General features: G+C 43.8%; 1 protein-coding gene across 2 annotated transcripts; it reads left to right on the forward strand.

Moving 5' to 3' along the window:
• The first annotated feature begins 252 nt into the window (after window positions 1–252).
• Window positions 253–21,489, forward strand: LOC106811197 (pantetheinase-like). Of its 2 annotated transcripts, XM_014814748.1 has the most exons (4): window positions 253–370; window positions 3,823–3,927; window positions 18,485–19,005; window positions 19,296–21,489. In XM_014814748.1, the coding sequence occupies exons 3-4, from the start codon at window positions 18,739–18,741 to the stop codon at window positions 20,889–20,891; spliced, it is 1,863 nt and encodes a 620-aa protein (XP_014670234.1). In that variant the 5' UTR covers window positions 253–370; window positions 3,823–3,927; window positions 18,485–18,738; the 3' UTR covers window positions 20,892–21,489. The 2 variants fall into 2 exon arrangements, with proteins under 2 accessions (XP_014670234.1, XP_014670235.1); XM_014814749.1 differs by lacking the exons at window positions 253–370; window positions 3,823–3,927 and adding an exon at window positions 12,899–12,964.
• Window positions 21,490–22,264: the final 775 nt, after the last annotated feature.

The following is a 22,264-nucleotide window of genomic DNA, read 5'->3' on the forward strand; positions in this document are numbered from 1 at the left end:
GGGCAGTCTCGAGGAGGGCGCCACCACCGAGAGTCCGCCGACGCAGCCCGTGCGTCGCGGCGTGTGCGTCACGTCGTCGGTGAACAGCGTCGAAGCGACGTACTCGGCCGATACTAACAGCGTCGTGTTGAAGGTGCACCTGCCGAAGCGAGGCAGCAGAAGCTTGCAGCAGCAGCAGCAGGCGTGCAGCGACAGCAGCGATGGTGAGATGAGCAACACGGCCGCACCGCTGGTCGCTAGCAGCAGCAGCGCGTCATTACCAGACGTAATCAAACAGATGGTCGTGTCTGATGGCGCCGACGCGAACACCGAGATGCCAGCCCGCGCAGGCGACCACATATAAGCCGCGTTCACACGAGCAAGAAATCCGGTATTTAGCGTTCACACGAGGCAAAATGCGCGGTCCAAGAAATACGGTATCTAAACAAATCCGGTATTTGATGTAAATACGCGGCTTTCCAGACCCCGAATAATTTGCCGTGCTTGAGAAATACCGGATCTTTTGGACCGCGCATTTCCTCGTGTGAACGCTAAATACCAGATTTATAAAGCCGCGTATTTTATAGACTGGTCCGCTCTCGACAGTTCCAGTGTAACGCGAGTGGAACTGTCGAGCGCGGACCAGTCTACGTATTTTATCGGCAGTTGGTGCGCATTGCATTGTTCGCTTGATTGTTTTAAAGCAGCTCGCAGCTCGCAGCTCGCAAATACCGTATTTCTGGAGCCGCGAATCAGCGTGTGAACGCTCGGCCGCGTATTTGTCTCAGATTCGGTATTTCGCAAATACCGTATTTCTGGAGCCACAAATCAGCGTGTGAACGCTCGGCCGCGTATTTGTCTCAGATTCGGTATTTCGCAAATACCGTATTTCTGGAGCCGCGAATCAGCGTGTGAACGCTCGGCCGCGTATTTGTCTCAGATTCGGTATTTCGCAAATCCGGTATTTCAGAAATACGAGGTCTCGTGTGAACGAGGCTATAGTGTCATGTTTACATCCGAATTAGCTGACACCGGCGCAGGTGGGCGGCAGTGGCGACGGCGGAGATTCGTTCATACATCGCGACGTTTCACTTACGTGTACTGGTACTCTGAATGCACCCAGGTTATTAATTACATGAATTCAATTTATTCGAAAATGTTCATTTTAATTAATCTATGGTTAGAATTGAAAACAGGAAACGCATTTAACGAGTTTCTTCGTTGACGGTTAGGTTGGGGTAGACCACCTTAATATCACGTACCAATTTGAATCTAATCAAAATTTGATAATTTGAATCAGAATCCAATCCGAATCAGAATCAGAATCAGAATCCAAATTTGAATCTAATCAGGTAATATTGTTGGTACAAGTCGGATGACATGGTTTTAGCTATCACGGTAATTTATAAAGCTAGTCAGCATGGTGCACATGGGAGATAATTATCAAACTAGAGCACTCGGAGAGCACAGACCTCCGCCAAGGCAGCTCAATTCTGTCACTGTGAAAAATTTTATTAATTAATTAATTAATTAAATAATTAATTGGATCCGGATGACCAAAATGTAATCAATTGTAAGTTACCCCATTTCTGACCTATCCTAAAAATGTTATTAATTAATTAATTAACTAATTGGATCCGGATCACCACCAAAATCTAATCAGTTCTAAGTTAGCCCATTTCTGACCTATCCTGAAAATTTTATTAAGTAATTAATTAATGAATTAATTAATAATAATTGGATCCGGATCACCACCAAAATCTAATCAGTTCTAAGTTAGCCCATTTCTGACCTATCCTGAAAATTTTATGACAATCCGTCTATAACCTTTTCAGTTAGGCTGTACACAAAAAAACCCACAAACCAACAAACGCACGCCGATGAAAACATAACCTCCTGCCAACCCCTTGGCGGAGGTAATAAGCTCGTTCTAAACGCCTGTTCGCCGGCTTCTGTGTACTGGCCAATTTGATAAACTCTAATGACGAGTGAATGTATGTATTCATTATTGATCCTTCGCGTGAACTAAGCACTTGAAACGCACTAATGTAATCATATAAAGCATGCGATATCCTATTACGTTAATGCACGACGAGATCTAAGTAGTTAAGTAAATATTTTAGCCTTAATAACTGCATTCGGTAAGATCAAAGTCAACTGTCTCTTTTAATAGAGAATATATTCGTTTGTGCTTTACATGTGTATTGTAATTGTAATATATGTATATACGTCGCCTGTTTCGCCGCTGTGAGCATAGCCGGTGGTAGCGATTTTTCAGCAACTAGTACTCGTACAGCTATTGCTCGTTTCATGTTAAAACATAGTTTAGACTCATAATTTGGTATGTATTCACGTGTATAGAATTAATACGGCGGTGTTATTCCGCTTATGCTTGAGACAACTGTGGGCTGATATGGGATAAGAAGTACCCACAAGCTATACATATGTCTGCATTGCGCTGTCATTACTTTAGAATTACTTAGAATAAAAACTAATAGCATAGAATACTAACCATTATTACTAGGGAATAGCGGGTTGCTCGGCGCTAAATCACAATTGAAGGTCGGCTCCTTTGCGTCAATTTTTTTTCAATTCTACCCTAGTATAGCTCCAACGGGCTTCGAGACAAATCGCAGGAAATGATCTGTCGCTCGTAGACAATGATAGGAAATTGCTTTAATTCTGCTCGATAAGAGCTTTTCAGACGACCTGCTCTATCCTAGCATTTATCTTTACTCGGAATAGTGTCGGAATGCTTTAGATTTTATTCCAACAGTAATCGGATTAGGGCAATTTATCTCCGTCGGTTATTCGCACGCCTTCTCTGTGGAAGTTTGGAATCTCAATAAGATCGCATGTTGCCGTTCTAGTCGGACGATATGAATGCATGCCAGTGTATAAATGAAATAAACTTTCCTGTATATAATCCTGTCAAAGTACTCAACGAAAATCCGCCGCAGACGTGAGTAAAATGACGCGTGCGTCAAATTACTCAACGAAACTTCGCCGCACACGTGAGTAAAATGACTCATGCGTCATTTTACTTGAGTAAAATAACTCACGTGTGCGCCGGGCTTAAAATCGAGAAAAAATTTCTTATTGTACGATACGCATAGTCAGGTGTGTGCTGGTGGATGAAGGTGCGCGTTTATGTACCGTTTTACTGCATACAAGAGTCTAATGAACACACTTCTAACTACGCCGCTTCTCAATAAAATGTGGTTGAGAAATTATTTATTTTTATAGATTGTATTTCATTGTAGCCGCCGGCTCCTAGAGACCCGCCTGTAGTATATAGTCAGTAACCGCACTGAATAGGCATATATAAATATGAATATAAATACGAATATGAATATAAATATGACTATATGAATATGACTATATGAATATAACTATATGAATATGACTGAAGGGGCGATGGCATTAACGCCAATCATAGTGATGCTCAAACCTGGCTAGACTGTCTATAAACTGATTTAAAGCTAAATGTCAAGAAGGATTAGCGACGTCGATCAATGCTGTTACAAATTACGCATTCTGACGGAAGGTTCCCCTGGAAATACACGCGACACTAGGCACAGACGAGAAACGTTAAGCTGTAACTGTTTTTCTTGCTTGGTTTTACCGAGCGCTTATTGACACGTACGTTCTTATTGCAGGTACACAATGTTATGATTTAGGTTAGCAAGGTTATTAAAGCGTAGACAGCCAGTTTCTGCTTTCTTTCGTTACATATATATATATATATATATACAAAGACCAACCAAAATACACACGCAAAAATATATATGTGGGCGGGGAATCGGTGTGGTTGACGATGGCTTTTTTGCTTGTTGAATCCAGTCTATGAACTCGGCGAATCTTCAATACACGCTAGCAGCGGCCAGTAGGATCATGGCAATACGGCAGAAGGGAAACATAGAGGGATTACGGCGACTGTTATAAAGAGTGAGTTAAAAAAAAAAACCGGCGCAATCGCACCATTACACTCACAACACGCATAGTCAGGAAGTGGCGTGGTGGTGATGAGGCACTGCAAAATTATTATCGATTTACGCGATTACTCCATTGCTCGATCACAATAAAATTAATATAGACCACATTAATTTAGTAACGATGTGATGCAACAATGTCTACGCTCGGGCTTGTTTGTCCATTATAATATATAAAGCGTGTTTACTGATTAGTAGCACTAGCCGATGAACGCTCTGAGTACTAAGTGAAATTGTCTGCGCGTGAATCGCTCCATGCGGCGGACGTCCGATGGACCTATAGTTCCTGTTATACTGGAAAATTAATCCATTTCCGCCAATTTTATGGTTATATCGATAATACCAGGAGCAGAGCCATATATATACGCACGATAAACGATTCCCCTGCATTATCTATCATATTCCCGTAATCATATTTTAATGATCCATTCTAACACTATAGTTCAACGGGAGAGCGAGTTAGAGATGGAGCATGACAGCTAGATAAATGGAGCGAGTGAGAAAGATAGAGAGAGAGGGAGAGAGAGCGCGCGCGCGCGAGAGAGAGAGAGAGAGAGAGAGAGAGAGAGAGAGAGAGAGAGAGAGAGAATGACTGCGAGAGCGCTCGCGGGAGAGAGAAGGAGAGAGAGACGCAATGGCAAGATTCCTCAGAGACAATCTGTTATGAATCGAGTAGAAATTAGCACGACAAGCTTTCTTATAGGATGAAAGGTGGCAAACAGAGGACTGTAAATTACCACTGACAGCAGACCGGCTGAACTCAGGCGAAACGCTTTCACTGAAGTACCGCCATCTGCAAATGAGTCGAGGGCACTCGTCTCCCAGTTGGGAAAGAAAGAGGAATGCGCGTACAGACATTTGCCTGCTCATGAAGCTTTGCGACTGCATGGGAGGTGGAATAGAGTTACACTACTCGGGGCGTAATCGACACACCGTGGCGTTTGGTAATGGCGTGTAAGGGGGGGCTACATACGAGCAACGAAAGCATGTTGGAGGTTCCGACATTGTGGGTGCTGACCCGTAAGATTCATTTTATGGTTAAGGCAAGATCGATTACATTAGGAAGCTACGTCATTTTGATTACATCCGCGATAAATATGGGTCAGTTGACATCGCCGTATAAAGGCGTCGCTGTAAATTGATCGGAACTCGCCGAGAATTAATGCCCTGGAAATCGGGTGGCGACAATGCTGCATGTCTGCTTAATGCAGTTTGGGACGGATGACAAGAGCGTTTCGCGTTTTTCGCTTTAGCGGATATCGGTGGCTCGTCGTAGATTCGACCAGCAGCTAATGTTTCGATTAAAACACGTCTATTTGCGTCATCGTCCGGCTGTCAGTGCCACTATCGATTGTCGCGATGATGTCTCGAAAAACACAACACCACATCCATTAATCTTGAGCGTAAAATTATTGTGTGCACGATACAACTTTTTTTTAACCTCCTGGAGGATATATATATATATATATATATATATATATATATATATATATATATTGCTTAGAAAGGGTCTGTGTGAGTGGTACCCTCTTCTACTAGTGGCCGACCGACGACTGATATCTTGAATGGTGCAGATGATTTTGATGGGACAAACTAGCAAGACACTTAGAATATCATATAGTTCATGAGGCAGTAGGGTTGGTCGGTACCATCCGGGGGGAATAATTCTCATTCTGATTTTTGGCAAGGTATACAACCCTAGAGTTAGAAAATATGTTATAGCATTGCATCGGTGGTAGCTTTCTTTGTGTTATCACCCTGTTTATATATGCCAGGGATACTGTCAGGGTTACGGACAAATCTCAAACGGTACCTCTGTAAAGGGCATTGCAACATAACTGCTCATCAAATTCAATCAAACACATATCTATTTAATCAAAGAGATGTGTCTCTACGCTCACGACGAAAATAATCGTAAAAAAGTCATCGCTAATTACGTGACGGCAAAAATTGTTAATTTATACCAAAAATGATTTTTTTTCTTTCTCAAAAACAGCAAAGAGTTGGGACCTAAACTTTTAACCATAAGTTGTTCATAGTATTAAATAAAAAACGTTTCCAGGAATTGAAAAAAAAAGTTTTATTTTAGGAAATATGTTGAAAAGATGCACGAAAATCTGTAATTTTTTTGTAAGATACAACAGTATTGTAAATCATGAACATAACTTCTAAAATGAAAGATTTTTTTTAAATCCCAGTGACAGTTTTTTAGTTCATACTATGAACAATATGGCTACAAGTTTAGGTCCCAACTCTTTGCTGTTTTTGAAAAATAAGAAAAAAAATTTTTTTGTGTAAATTCACAATTTTTGTAATAAAACAGTAGTAAGAAGGTTAATCATGTGCAATCTGATGAATGAGTCAAAGGTGAAAATGTAATACAATCTTTTCTTGTAGGACTCAAAATTACAGAATAGAAAAACAAATGTGGTGTTCCACACTAACAAGGCCATTACCTAAGTCCAATGTGTTGCTGATAAATGTATTGTCTTAAGAACCAAAGACGGATCCTTTATATAGTTGCTAAGACATTTCTGATCATATACACTGATTGTAAGTGATATAAAATGTTCAAGATGAACTTAAAAATCATATAATAATTATCCAGTTCTTCAATATCCTCATCTGCACCTTCTCCATCGTCTAACTCAAAGATGGATGCCTGGTTCTCACAGTCTGGCAGTCTGCACATATCAGTGTATTTAAGTCCGTTTGTGACAGACACACACATTTTGGTAGTGAACACTTCCTTGTAAAATTGCAGGTCAATAGATCAAGGACCGCCTCGGGTGCTGGCTGACCATCCATCCAGTGCACCACCAACTGTTCAACTCCTTCTTCCTTCTCAATCTTCCATCTTCGGCCAACAGGACTTGGTACTTTCGTGTTCTGTTCAAGACATCGTCTCCATATTGCAGCCTGGTAGTTGGCTTTTTGTGCGTGTTTCACTATGAAGTCCCTGCATGGTAGAAGCTGGTGGCTCTCTATCTCACCTTTCTTAGCACAGAATAAGTCGTACCTGAGATTATTGCTCTTAATGGATGATGTCTTTGGTGCATAGAGGAGGCAGCTAAATGCCTCTAGTTTGTCCATCAATTCTCGGCAGATGTCCCATATATGACCCAACTCTAGGAATATGTCCTGGGCTTCCCTGTTGCTGGTCAACAGTTTCAATGCGCTTGCCTGCCCTTTGCCTGCAAACGCACTGACAGTGTCACATCCAGTATACGCATGCATCCCAATGAAAGCCCTACAGACATCTATGCCAACAGTGGCAGCAACCTTTATGATGTCAACGAGCCTCATCCGGGTTCTAGTTCCACATTTTTGGAACAGTGGGTCTACAATCTTGTCATGAAATGCCAAGGACATTATGAAGACGTCTGTGTCCTTTAAGCAGATCACTACAGCCTGATAGCCCTCTCTTGCTGCATGGGCAGCATGGAGAAGTAGGCGCCTATCTAATTGTTCATGTTGGCACTGAAGAGCTGACTGATGTGTCAAACACAACATCTATTCTGTCACTCTCAGCTCCTTCTCTCAGTGCCATAGAAAGAACTGTAGTGGCGAAATCTCCAAAAGTAACCTAATCGCGTTTTACTCTTTGGACTAAGTTCATCCCATCGACCACTGAAGCCGAGTTACTTGGAAGTAGCTCTGCCACGGTAACATTAATCTGCAAAGTTGTGGCTAAAGTAGTCTCGTTTGTCTTTCGCAGCAATCCATCTGGTGTGGACAGGGCCCATGGCAATGGCCCAAGAGGATGAGAGAGAATATCCTCCATCTGGAGATTGCGTCTTTGTGCTATCACTATGATGCGACCAAACAAAGATCTGTCTGCTTTCAAGATCGTCACCCTCCCACTTGATTTTACTTCCTTCTTCTTACACATATTGCTGAGTGTCTTCAGCCTGTTAGTTTTTATTTGTTCATGGAATTTCTTTGCTGGTGGGTCTCTCTCTAGTCTCTCAACCTTAAAGGTTGCATAGGTTTGCTCACCAATCTCATAAGCCTTCAACAGGTCACAGGCGATGTCTCTGGGTTCTGCCTTAGCAGTAGAGATGCTAAGGAGGTCCTGCTTCTGCGCAAATGGGTTGACTCAATCTTTTATGAGGTCAACAACTGCAGACACGGCCTCCTAATCTTTTTGGATTCTTGGGGGCTGTAGTTCTGTATGGCAAACTTTTGATTTGTTACCTTGCACCATGTCTCTTAACTGTCCCAGAATGCATTGCGGTAATCGGCTGTTATCTAGTACCGTGTGATAGCTCCAGCTTTCAGGCTGAACCAAGCTGTGCTTCCAGGAGTCTGGGTGTCTTTGTTGACTGTGACCTCAGTGGTCTGGTCTACAGGAATCCGCCCAAAGGGGTTGTTGCTAGACATCTGTACCGAGAATTGCCCTGTTTTAAGGCCTCATACACATGAGGATTCTTCTTGGGAAGATTTATCATCTGAGCAAAGTATGGGGACATGTACCTGGCATAGTTCAACTTATATTTATACATTATATTCATACATAAAATCAAGAACTTTCAAATAGTTTAATATGTTTCTTATCAACATATTTGTAGCCTGTATGCAAGAAAAATCAATAGTAACAAATTTTCCTTGATTTGCGGCATTTTTCGTTTTGTGGGGTGGGTAACAATAATAGCAATAACAGTTATAATGTACATCGAACTTAAAATGTATTTTGTTACTTTGTTTAGCAATAAATTCTCTCCAAATTCATGTATTTAAACACGGTATCCATTAATTAGGGTATGCGCAAAAAGGAACTTCCGTACCACCTTTTATGAAAACAATTAAACTTATATGTTTTGCTATGTATCAGCACTGAACTATCAGTGCCTGTATGAATTGCAAACACTATGATGAGATCAGGGGATTAAATGATAGTTTTCAGTGATACGGGTGACGTGCTAAGCCGTGGCGCCGTTGTGGTATCAGCCAGTTTATTTTTGGATGGGGTTACTAAACAGCTAATAGCATACAAAAGGCTACCATCACTGCAATGCAAGTGTGGAACACCACATTTGTTTTTCTATTCTGTCATTTTAAGTCCTACAACAGAAGATTGTCTTTAATTTTCACCTTTGACTCATTCATCAAATATTAATTATCTAATTACTACTGTCTCATTGCAAAAATGCGTTTTTTCTTATTTCTCAAAAACAGCAAAGAGTTGGGACCTAAACTTGTAGCCATAAGTTGTTCATAGTATAAACTAAAAATCTGTCCCTGGAATTTTTTTAATTTTATTAATTTTGGAAGTTATGGCTCTTGATTTACGATATTGTTGTATCTTACAAAAATATCACAGATTTTCGAGCATCTTTTCAACTTATTTCCTAAAATAAAACATTTTAAAAGAATTCATGGAAGAGTTTTTTAGTTAATACTATGAACAACTTATGGTTAAAAGTTTAGGTCTCAACTCTTTGCTGTTTTTGAAAAATGAGAAAAAAAACATTTTTTGGTATAAATTAACAATTTTTGCCGTCACGTAATTAGCGATGAGTTTTTCTACGATTATTTTCTTAGTGAACGTAGAGAGACATCTCTTTTATTAAATAGATATGTGTTTGATTAAATTTGGTGAGCAGTTATGTTGCAATGCCCTTTACAGAGGTACCGTTTGAGAATTGTCCATAACCCTGACAGTATCCCTGGCATACATAAACAGGGTGATAACACACAAAAAGCTACCACCGATGCAATGCTATCACATATTTTCTAACTCTAGGGTTGTATACCTTGCCAAAAATCACAATGAGAATTATTCCCCTCAGATGGTACCGATGGCCAAAATGATCGTCTCTGGCGCATGGCCTAATATTAGCTTTAGCTCTAAACCATTTATCTTTGTGTGGGCTTCTAAACACAAATAAAGGCAGTTACGGTGACAATGCGCTGTTAATATAACATACTAGCGACACGTCCTATTTGATCTCGGCTAGTATGATTACAGTCTCGTTTCGGGTACGATGATAATTCAACTCTTTTAACGAGATATTATATTAACTTCGGTGTAATCAGCAGCGTCAGGTAACCGACACGCGCATCAGCCACATACCTACGTTTGTCATCTCACGGTCTACGTACAGTAGAACGTCTGCACTCGACGTGCGAAACAATAATTTCTGTCGCGATTTATTGATCCGCTTCATACTAGTAGCGTTTCCATTCAGATTTTTTCTCGGACGAGAATTAACGGATGCAGAGACGGCTATGATCCGCCGAAGTGAGTGCACCTGCCGCTGCCTGACATGACAGCATAGCCTTGTCAGCAGTATATTAACTAGACACGTCAAATGACAAGAATTAAGCCGGATGCAGCTCTCATTTGTCCCAATCCTATATACGATTTATATTCACAAGGTAACCGGTATATACACTACATTAATTAAACAATAATATAATATAATATAATATAATATAATATAATATAATATAATATAATATAATATAATATAATATAATATAATATAATATAATATAATATAATATAATATAATATAATATAATATAATATAATATAATAAATATAATATAATTGTAGCTATAAGCACGCCGGCATAACATGCACGTCTTGGTGTTTTGCGACACGGTTATTCGTGTATTTAACTATAAACACACTTAACAATTCTATTCCCGCGTGTCATTCCATACGTTTGTCACCAAACCCACACGGGCTATAGGCTACATACACCATAATTTGACATGTCGACACTGTAATTTCAGAACGGCTCAGTGTGTGTGTGTGTGTGTGTGTGTGTGTGTGTGTGTGTGTGTGTGTGTGTGTGTGTGTGTGTGTGTGTGTGTGTGTGTCGTGTGTCGTGTGTGTGTGTGTGTGTGTGTGTGTGTGTGTGTATGGTGTGTGTGTGTGTGTGTGTGTGTGTGGTGTGCGTGTGCGTGTGTGTGTGTGGCTGGATGTTGTGTGTGTGTGTGTGTGTGTGTGTTATTTGTCCCTACATAGATAGAAATAGCCCACGTCAAGTGCCTAGCTGCGCCTTTGCAAACTTTGTAGTTAGTAGTGTTAGTCTGTTTCGCGATTAACGAAACCGGGTTGGGTTTATCCGCGTAGAAGCCACGCCGCTCTTACCGAAAAGTACTATCCTCTGCTGTGAGCCATCCCTCACCCTATATCCATCTACATGTATCTCCCCCGGCTCTCTCTTCTCTCATCTCTCACAGCACACACCACTCACACACACTCACACACAACACACACACACACACACACAAACACACAACACCCACACGCCACACACACACACACACACACACACACACACACACACACACACACACACACACACTCTCTCTCTCTCTCTCTCTCTCTCTCTCTCTCTCTCTCTCTCTCTCTCTCTCTCTCTCTCTCTCTCTCTCTCTCTCTCTCTGTCTCGTCCTCAGTTTGGGAGTCTCTTATTATTTCATCCTACGTGCATACGAGCGCGAGTCCGTGCGCCCGCATGTGTGGCCTAATATTCAGCGATAAGTTCTGTAGTAGCTGCCTCTTCATATGCTGAAGCATTTAATGCAATGCCATTATGTCAGAAGTGATGACGATACAAGGATTTATTCCATTATATACGTCCCGTAATAAGCCGAAGAGAGTGATCATTATCGTGGTGATACAGTAAATATTCCATATAGCTTACGTCCCCGTGCATTCGTAGTAGCGATCTTCGATGTTTTTACAATGTTTCTAACTGTAAACACACGTTGTTATGAAAGGCAGGGCCCGGGAGCACTTATGAGGATTTTGCCGGCTTCATCTTCAATAACGTTAGTGTAGTAATTATTACTACGGTTACTCGAGGTAAATAAGATTATAGACGTTAACATAATGGACCCTCCTCTCCATGTGCTGACTCACTGCAATTGGATAACGCTTCTTTCTGGAACGGACGGACGGACGGACGAACGGACGGACGGACGGACGGACGGACAGACATACAGACAGACGGACGGGGACAGACAGACAGACAGACAAACTGGCAGACGCGGAGACAGGAAAAGAGAGCGGGGCGGGTGAGAGATAGAAGTAGTCGGAGACCAATGCGGAGAAACAGGTCACATGATAATATCGAGAGAGCGCTTGGCGAACCTCCTGTGTAACGCAACGAGGCTTCTATTTTTATTGCGCTCGCTGCGTATAGCATGCCGTATAAGTACTATTGCCTTTCAAACTTTTAACAAGAGGCGGGGAATTTCGGCCGATGTCGAAAACGCAGATAATGGCTGTGTGTGTGTGTGTGTGTGTCGTGTAACGTACTTTTCCGTAACGAGAACCCATCTCCAACATAGTACCTGTATATTCACATGTCAATAAATAATAAGATGTAAGTGTAAGGAAACATTTCGTCACAGCGCTGAAACTTGAACAGGTATATCACAGTATAAACGCTGTATAACTATTAATGAGTCTCGTTTGACATACATAGCTACTTACTAGTTTAATCAGTGACGCCTCCTTCCATATATATATATATATATATATAATTAGTTGGTTAATTCCGAGGCAATTAAAAAGTTGTAGCAGCACTATTACGGTCGGTGAGTTTGGCAATTTTTAGTTTGTTAAAAATTAGTACAAAGTTTCGTGGCCTGGCTTTTAAACAATGATATCTTAAATACAGACAACAATGAAAAGCTGTAGTTATTGATATAGGCAATCAATAAAAAATATAGTCTTGCCAATCAGCGGATATATTGCTAATTACACATTTAAAAGTAGTAACGCTTTCAGTAAATGAAGTCTGGCTATTGCTTAGTGACGTATTATATTGCATACCGGAAAACGGGGAATGGTTGACCGGCAAAATGAAGTATTGGATTGGATGACGTCACATACGTGACCTCTCTAAAGAAACCGCAATAATCGGCTTCATGCAAGCCACTCGAACGAGAAGAGGTGCATTGTTTGTTTAGCTGCATGTAGATTGGAATTCTAAACATTGTGAGTAACAGATAAAAGAAACTGTAAGGTAAATATGTGTGCAATTACGTCGTCTCAGTCGGACTCTTAATTATGTAGTCTTAATGAAGCCATTAATGAATCTATCTGCAGAGTTTCCTCTTGATCTTTTTCTCAATGTACACTAATCTATATCATCTATACTAGTATATCTATGTAGTATCACCTATGCTACATATTACACGCGAGGTCGGACAGATTTCTTCGAATTTACATGGCTGCGTACGCTTTCGTGCAGTTTGCACGTCTGGTTCATTGTTGATCATTCACTGGGCATAACAGGTTCATAGCAAGCGTTCGTGTGCGTGTGTGCATTCGTGCGTGCATGCACGTGAGCGTGCGTGTATGCGTATGTATGTGCGTGTGCGCACAACAGTCGCAGTTGTGTCAAAGAACCTATAATTAATGGACTCTTTGTGTACGTGGATGTATATTTTCTTTCCCGTGCACATGTGTCGCGTCGCGACACTTCTAAAGCATTATAGATTAGGTAGAGTTATCGCAAATATATCAGAATGACCTCTTCCAGTTAAATACGTTTTCGAGTCTTTATTGATCCTTGCGTAATTTCATAGCCATTGCGAACGAGAAAGTCTCTAAAGAATCACTAACGCCCAAGATAATACTACCTCTTATTATTAGATTATGCAGCTATTAATACTCTTCGATGCTGTCTGCTTTTCCTCAACCTAGATATAGTGCGCCAATCACCGGGTATAAGCTGATCTATGAAACTGTCTAAGCAACGTAACTGTCTATGCGTCTAATGATGAAGTAATATGCATCGTTGAAGCTCTAACCCGATTAAAAGTTTAATTATATTAAAATCAAGAGAGTCATTTGTATATTTATTACCACACAGATTGGTTAGCAATAATTATTATAAGCCTGCATTTGCCTATTACTGTTTGAATCACCAAGAAACATCCACAATGTTGCAAGATATATTAAAAATCTCATAAAACGTTATTAGGCTAAACGTAGGTAGTGCACTATTAGAGGACGGCGTCGATACCTGCTAGGTATTGACTGTACATTAACATCAACTTACTTACCCGCGGACAGTGACTGTCACAAATAGAAGTTAGCACGCACATACGGCCGGGCCACCCGACTTTTGTCGCATCGTTAACAGTGTTTCCACGATTGCGTTCGACAACCACAACAAGGGCCGCGGTGACGTTAATGAATACAGGGTTAATAATGAAAGTGTCATGTTTTGTGGATGGCTCTAGCTATTAAGCCGCCGTTGGCCAATAACCCAGCGAGCTTGGATCGAACTGATGAGAGGTTCGCCACGCCCTATAGATACCTTTAGGAAGAAATGCTGCCGTTTTGAATGGCTCAATTTGCCCTCGATTATCATCTTCAACTCTGCCCGCCGATTCTCGTTAGCGGAGGGGTGAACAGAGTGCAAACCCAGCCCGGCAATGGTCTGAATGAGCCACGGCTAAGTATACTAAAGTATATAATAATAGTTACTATATAATACTAATAACATATACCTATAATGATATATCAATATAACGCCTAAATCGAGGATGAGCGGATAAAACATAAGCTTGCGAAAACAACGGACGCCTCAGAGCAGCGCAAGTATCAGGTCTTTTCTACAAAAGAGCATAACCGACTCGTTGGTCCGATCGACGAATTCTGGCCCGACATCGCACGGAATTTGTTTCGCACGCCGTTAACAAAGTTGGTGGTCCTAGCTGCTGTTGATTACTGTTTGTGGAGATATTCGAGCACTTGATATATCAATGTTCCTACAAACACTATCAGAAAGGTAGGTAACCTGTGTGTATCATAACACAGTGTGAATAATTTCACGTATTACTGTGTTTAGAAATCTCTATTGGGAAACGAGTCGGATCACATTTTTATACTAAGATAACGTCATATGTAAAACCTTGTAAAACATTATTAGGTCATAATTTATTGGTCTCTCCTGTGCGTATCTATAAGTTATTTATATGGAGACGTATCAGTTACGCAATACGTCGTACCATGTTCAGGTTTTCTGACTGTTCGAGAGCTATTAATATCTTGCCGAGGGGCACGCGAGTGGCTTTCGCCCCATTTCCCACTCTTTTTTGCCTCGTCTCTCGCTCTGAGGAAGTTCGCGTCTTTTTTTTATGTTATTTCCTCTTGTTTCCCCACTACCGTCGTCTACCTAGATATCTTTTACACACACGCGCAAACGCACACGCACACGTACACGCATGCACGCACGAACGCAACACACATATATTACACACTCATGTACATATACATGCGCAGGCACACATACATACACTCATACGCACACCCATGGTCCTCATAGTCCACCGATGAAATCCCAAGAATGCAATCGGATATTTAAGTCTTCAATGTGCTATGAAAATGAGCTGACAGAGAGGCCGTTGGGTCTAGATTTAATTTCGTTGGCGGATCTCGCTAGCTCCGCCAGTAATATCTTATACCGGGCTCAGGCTGCTATCAGTTAAAAACCAAGATTGCCGGTCTCTAACTCCCAATACATTCTGTTGGAACAGAGTCGCCTCAATTCGTGGTTCAACGATGCTCAGGAGGATCATGGTCCGGAATACTTCAAACTAAGTAACATTCTTCGTCAACGGCATGGCTCGCTTGAATGGATGACATAATTAATTAATTACGCGCTAAATTCATATCGCCGACATGTCAAATGAAAAATCAGCCTAACGAACAGGAAACAAGAAATTCGGTCGGACCGCTCCTCACTGCCGCTGGTCAAGAAGTAGAACAGGTTTGACTAAGATTGCTGAAGTAAAGGTATTAGACCTGAGGGCCAGAGATAGAAAGGAATATGAACTTGGATCTATATAATTGACCTGTCTAAGTAAAGACAATCCGCCTGTAGGCTAGCCTATATCACCACACAGAAACACACACACAAATCCACACACACACACACACACACACAACAACACACACACACACACACACACACACACCGCACAACACGCACACGCACCAGCCGCACACGCACGGACGCACACCAACGCGACTTCACACGCACAAACGCAACACCGCACACGCACACACACACCGACACCCGCACAAACGCAACGCACACAACAATCACACAAATACACGCACGAATTAACACCACACCACACAACACACAACACACACACACACACAGAGCAGCTTCCCCACAAGGCTTGGTCTCCCACACACACACACAACACACACACAGCACCCACACACACACACACACACACACATATATATATATATATATATATATATATATATACATACATATCTTGGCTATAATGCTTTCCCATGATTATTTCTGGAATTTATTTCTTAAATCCAAATAATAATTTAGATTTAATGATTGCGTGGTTTACCTGTGCTCAATCATCTATCAATGAACTGCTGCGCAGCTATCAGCTAGCCAAGGACGGGACTCTAAACAATGAATAAATGAAGAGAGCCCTTAGCAGGTCTGAAAGCAGGGCGTGCCGACTACTGGGTTTAGCTAGGCGTGTAATGTGTATACGCACTGGATGCGAGCAAGGGCTAAGGTTCGCATGCTTGTCAAGCTAATTCCTCTAGTATTACCTGCTGCAATTCTAACTGCTATGCACCCTTCCCACTTGAGTTCTTCTGGTAAATATTAGACATTCTCCTTCGACCTCGTCTTACCAACATTCCCTCACTCTAGGCGCTTCCCCTTACACTCAATGTTTCTCTAAAATAATCATCCAACTCCCTTTCCTTTCTCCATCATCTCTCTGCAACTATGTGACCCTTGCATTCTCATGGCACCCGTACCTCCATGCCCCTCCCGCAAACAATACCCGCCCTCTTCCTATCCCGATCCCCGGTCCGTCGCGACACGTGAGCCATCTATATCTCGCATTGTGCTGACGCTAGCACTCGCTGACTGAGCATTAGAGTACTCTGTCGTCGTCTCCGCTCCCCGAGATTTGACAGTCCAGAGTGTGGGAATAATCAGTGTGTCGTTCACGTGACATTGTGGTGGCAACATGGCGACATTGAATTGACGAGTTAATAATAAGATCACCATGCGGCGACACCGGCGCGACAATGATGTAAGTGTATAATAATGACAAACGCGCGGTGACAACAAGGAGAGTGACGTGACAAGACGGCGCAGTGACGGCGTAATAACGTAATCATAGCGTAATGTGTGGAGACACGCTGGCACGCAAGTGCATTTGGCGATTTCCCGTTTACTGAGTGCATATATGTGCTACGAGAGTGATCATCCGTGAACGCTTGCCTTGCCGCTCGCGCGAGACGGGAGAGCGAGGCAATATACCGCAGTGTCGTCAGGGGCTACAGGTATGCTCTACGACAGAATCTACCTATCGTCTTATCCGTCTCCTGCTAGATAAGAATGTTACTCGATAATTGAGTATTCAGGTCGCTAAGGCATCGTCGTTCGTGCATCGTAAGATTAATAGCGTATATACCAGCCGGTTACTCGACAATTTCTCATCCAGACTCATCCGATGGTAATAACTAGTTGATGATCGTTAGTGATCGATGAGGATAACTAGTTTTCGGAGGCATCGGGCAGCGCCAAGATCGAATATGTAGCCTATAATGCATTCCCGAACCCACAATTGCCATGACAACTCACTGTCACGGCCGCTTACGGTCGGTCGCTCTGCTGGCCTTGACTGCGGTGTTACTGCAATAAATGAGCTGTGGCTGTAACTAGGCTGCTGGTATCCACTTGAACGCAAGAGTTATGTTACATATTTGCGTGCCGTGATGCTACGGTAAGACCATAAATGCCGAAATAGATAGATAGAAATGCAGGGCTAGCGAAGTGCATCGTAAGATTAATAGCGTATATACCAGCCGGTTACTCGACAATTTCTCATCCAGACTCATTCGATGGTAATAACTAGTTGATGATCGTTAGTGATCGATGAGGATAACTAGTTTTCGGAGGCATCGGGCAGCGCCAAGATCGAATATGTAGCCTATAATGCATTCCCGAACCCACAATTGCCATGACAACTCACTGTCACGGCCGCTTACGGTCGGTCGCTCTGCTGGCCTTGACTGCGGTGTTACTGCAATAAATGAGCTGTGGCTGTAACTAGGCTGCTGGTATCCACTTGAACGCAAGAGTTATGTTACATATTTGCGTGCCGTGATGCTACGGTAAGACCATAAATGCCGAAATAGATAGATAGAAATGCAGGGCTAGCGAACGAGCGATCGAAAGAGAGACAGACGGGGGAGATGGAGAGAGGGTAAGATAGGACGAGAGAGCGCGCGGGAAAGAGAGAGGGGGCAGAGATGGCGAGGTAGAGAGAGAGGGGGAAGAGGAGGAGGAAGCGATAGCGAGGTAGAGAAAGGGGGTAGAGATAGCGAGGGAGAGAGATACCGAGAGAGAGTGGGAGAGAGATAGGTACTGAACAGACAGCGATCGATACTCCACTACCAGTAACAGTTCACGTTTTCACAACGCGTACCTGCTATGTAAATACGTAACAGTTGAACTTTGGCTTTTATATAGATTCGTCGAGACGAACAGCTACAATTTGACACATGCATCGTCACGTCACGGCACCGCCCAGCATTACCAGGCCACTCCGTTGATACTGATCCCTAGATGCATAGCAGTCAAGATAGCGGTCTCACACAACGCTGTGAGAGGCCACTGCCTCATGATCATCTCTCGAAACGTCAAACTGTTAGGGTCAGCTATCGTAGGAGAAAGTCGTCAATCTTTAACCGAAGGACGGGCCTCAGGCGCTGACATTCACAGACATGGCGCCGATTCGCTTACAGTGTTTGCGCGTCGGATCTCCTCATCGAAGAGCTCTCGTCGTGGCGGCGGTTCTGCTAGCGACGCTTCAGTATCCGTCGGCGACGGCGACGGCGCGTAGAACGAGCAGCGACGACAGCAGCTGCACGTACACGGCTGCCGTGCTGCAGTATTATTTGCAGACGCCCGGACCGGGTAGCGATCCCAGTGAGGTTATGAGGAGTAACTTGCTTGCTTATGAAGAGTACTTGATGCAAGCTGCAGCTCAGGTAAGGAATATATGATGACACAACATTATGATACAGTAGGAGAGGATGGTTGCACGTCCGCGCGGACGGACGAACTAACGAGTGGACGGATGGAGAGAAGACAGACAGGGAGGGGCGGGGAGAGGGGGAGATGCCCGAGAAGATAATATCAGGGGTGAATAATGACAAATAATTACAGTCTATCGTTATTCACCCCCCTGATAAAATGAATATTTAATCGGGAAGGGGAAAATAAGAAACAGGTGTGCATGTGACTGGTCATTTATTGAAACACGAGATATCTGTTACAGGGCGCCAGTATCATCGTCTTCCCCGAAACCGGTATCACCGGCTTCCTCCAGAAGGACAGAGAAATCGTCCTCAAGTGGCTACAGGAGATTCCCGAACCAAACACCGAAGCCGCCCTCGACGGTCAGAGAAGCTCTGATTCTCCAGATTCGTGCGATAGCGGCTGTGTCGCAACATCCGGCGACGATTTCGTGCTAGAGTCGCTGAAATGCATGGCAGCATGCCACAAAATAACGATCGTCGCAAATCTGGGCGAAGTGCAGTATTGCCAGCCGGCCGCGTCGTCGACAGTTCCCACTCAGGTGCAGAGCAGTGCTGCTGCCGAGGACGCTGTTCCCGGCTGTCCACCCGACGGCCGCTTTCAGTTCAACACGAACGTGGTCGTCGATGATAACGGTGCGCTGGTCGTGCGCTACCGCAAGCAGCACCTCTACAACGAGGCCGCCTTCGACGACCCACCCGTGCCGGAAGCCGGCGTGTTCGACACGCCTTTCGGCCGCTTCACGACTTTCGTCTGCTTCGACATCAACTTTTACAACACGTCGGCCGACGTCGTGCTGCACGATGGCGTCGACAGCGTCGCCATGTCGGCGGCGTGGCCGATAGCGTTGCCGACGTCGTCGCCGCAGCAGACGCATTCCGGATGGGCGCTGGGCACGGGTGTCAATCTGCTGACGGCCAATGTGCGAGGTGTCACTGACGGACTGACGTTCGGCGGAAGCGGAATCTACTCGGGAGTCTCCGGAAATCTGACGTACACCCGCGAGGACGCGCCAATGCAGCCAGAGCTCGTCATCGCTGACGTGCCATGCTATAGGAAGCGCTCGTGGGAATCCTATGCGCATCGGCCATACTCGGTGGAGATTTATGACGCCCCCGTCGCTGCTATAGCCCGGCCCGCTGGTGGCGGCGGAAGCGGAAATAAAAGGCGAATGAAGAACAAGAAGAATAGTAGGAAGAGAAACGAGCATCGTAGGCGACCAGGGAACGAACCTAATAGCGAGAATTCGGAAACGGGCGACAATAGCCCGCGAACTGGTGGAGAGCGAGAACAACACACTTCGGCTCCCCCTCCCAAATATTTCAAGAATTATGTCATCGGTGTCCTCTTTAATTTCACCGCTCTAGAGGCCGACATCGGCAGAGCGAGCGTCTGCTACGGCGACCTGTGCTGCCATCTGGATTACGCAATGTCCGCTAGGGGCAGGCGAAGCGATGAGCTGTATGCTCTGGCCGCATTTAACGACTACTACACGGCGGTAACGGACCAGTTCTGGTGGCAGGTTTGCATGGTGGTAAAGTGCAGAACCTCTTCGTATAAGACGTGCGGCGAGAGCGTAACTCGTGCGAAAACCAAATTTAAAGCTCTGACTCTGAGTGGAGACTTCTGGGTGGAGTTCATCTCTCCAAGTGTACGCGTGGATGGCGACTATCTACTCGCACCGCTTGACCAGTGGTCGTTCGACAACGACGGTGAAGTGATGTTTAGCACGAAGGGTATTGCTGACCCTCTCATCACAGCCGAAATACAGGCGTTTGAGCCGGAAAAGCACGACCAAAGCAAACGTGGTGTCGACGTGACGTGCACGTGTACGTAGTGCTGCTGGCAACGACGAATCGAAGCAGTCATGCGAGCAAACAGAGAGAAATAGAATAGTTGGCTTTAAAAATATTACATCCTGATCTTATTGTGGCCTTGCGTGATTTTGTCTCTATATGGAGCACCGTATAGTATAAAAAGGCGTGCATTGCCGAAAAAGCGGTGACTTGATGATATAAGTTTGTAAGTTATGAAGGCAAGAAAATGTATTCGGTTATTGTTGGAATGATGCAAGCCATGGCAATGATGCATGGCTAATGGCAATGGGCCACGGCAATAACACAAATTTTAACCATGCATAGAAAAATATGTGGCGATCTCAGTACATACAGGAACATACGTATCGGGACACTAGATAATATCACCTAGCAGTGAATGATCTCTCATAAGTGTGAATACGAACAGGATTGTACATATACGACGGACTGTATCACAGGCCGAAAATGATATACGTTCTGTATAGCTTATAGTTTCTGGTATCTGATACTCAGATTGAGAATGACACTGACAGTGTCAACATAGTTAGTTGCGAGAAATTGTACGTCTAAATAATTTGTATGTGAGTTGAAATAAAATGACAGAAAATATATTAGATATTATACGTTTTCACGCATGCTGTTATATTTTCTACTCACCGAAATCAAAGATTATTCAGGCGCATGAGAAAAACTACGGCCGATTTTCAGAGTCCGCTTCGTTTCACTGCTGTTCGTAATCTTAAAACTGACAAGTTTTGAAGAATGTAAAACTGTCTAAACTACGTTAAATAACAATATATTAAAAAAGCTTATTCTCTGTTCTGCTCTCACAACCTTATAAGGCATATCAGTTCTTTTTAAAATGTAAAAATCGAGCAAATAATTAACACTTCTACTCATGATACGAACAATAATTATTACTGAGAGCTACTCGTGATACGTAAACAAACTGGGGGTGCTACATGCAACCATACCAGCTTGCGTGAAGGAAGTCGTATGCGCCCCCCCCCACGCGCGCTTGTGTGTGTGTGCGTGCGTGCGTGCGTGCGTGCGTGTGTGTGCGCGCGCGAGCGTGCGTGCATGCGTGTGGGCGTGCCTGCGTGTGTACGTGCGTGCGTCTGCGTGCGTGCGTGCATGAGTGTGTGTGCGCGCGCGAGCGTGCGTGCATGCGTGTGGGCGTGCCTGCGTGTGTACGTGCGTGCGTCTGCGTGCGTGCGTGCATGAGTGTGTGTGCGCGCGCGAGCGTGCGTGCATGCGTGTGGGCGTGCCTGCGTGTGTACGTGCGTGCGTCTGCGTGCGTGCGTGCATGAGTGTGTGTGCGCGCGCGAGCGTGCGTGCATGCGTGTGGGCGTGCCTGCGTGTGTACGTGCGTGCGTCTGCGTGCGTGCGTGCA

The sequence above is a fragment of the Priapulus caudatus genome, unplaced genomic scaffold (assembly GCF_000485595.1).
Source record: "Priapulus caudatus unplaced genomic scaffold, Priapulus_caudatus-5.0.1 Scaffold513, whole genome shotgun sequence".
In the NCBI taxonomy this organism is placed as follows: Eukaryota; Metazoa; Priapulida; class Priapulimorpha; order Priapulimorphida; family Priapulidae; genus Priapulus; species Priapulus caudatus.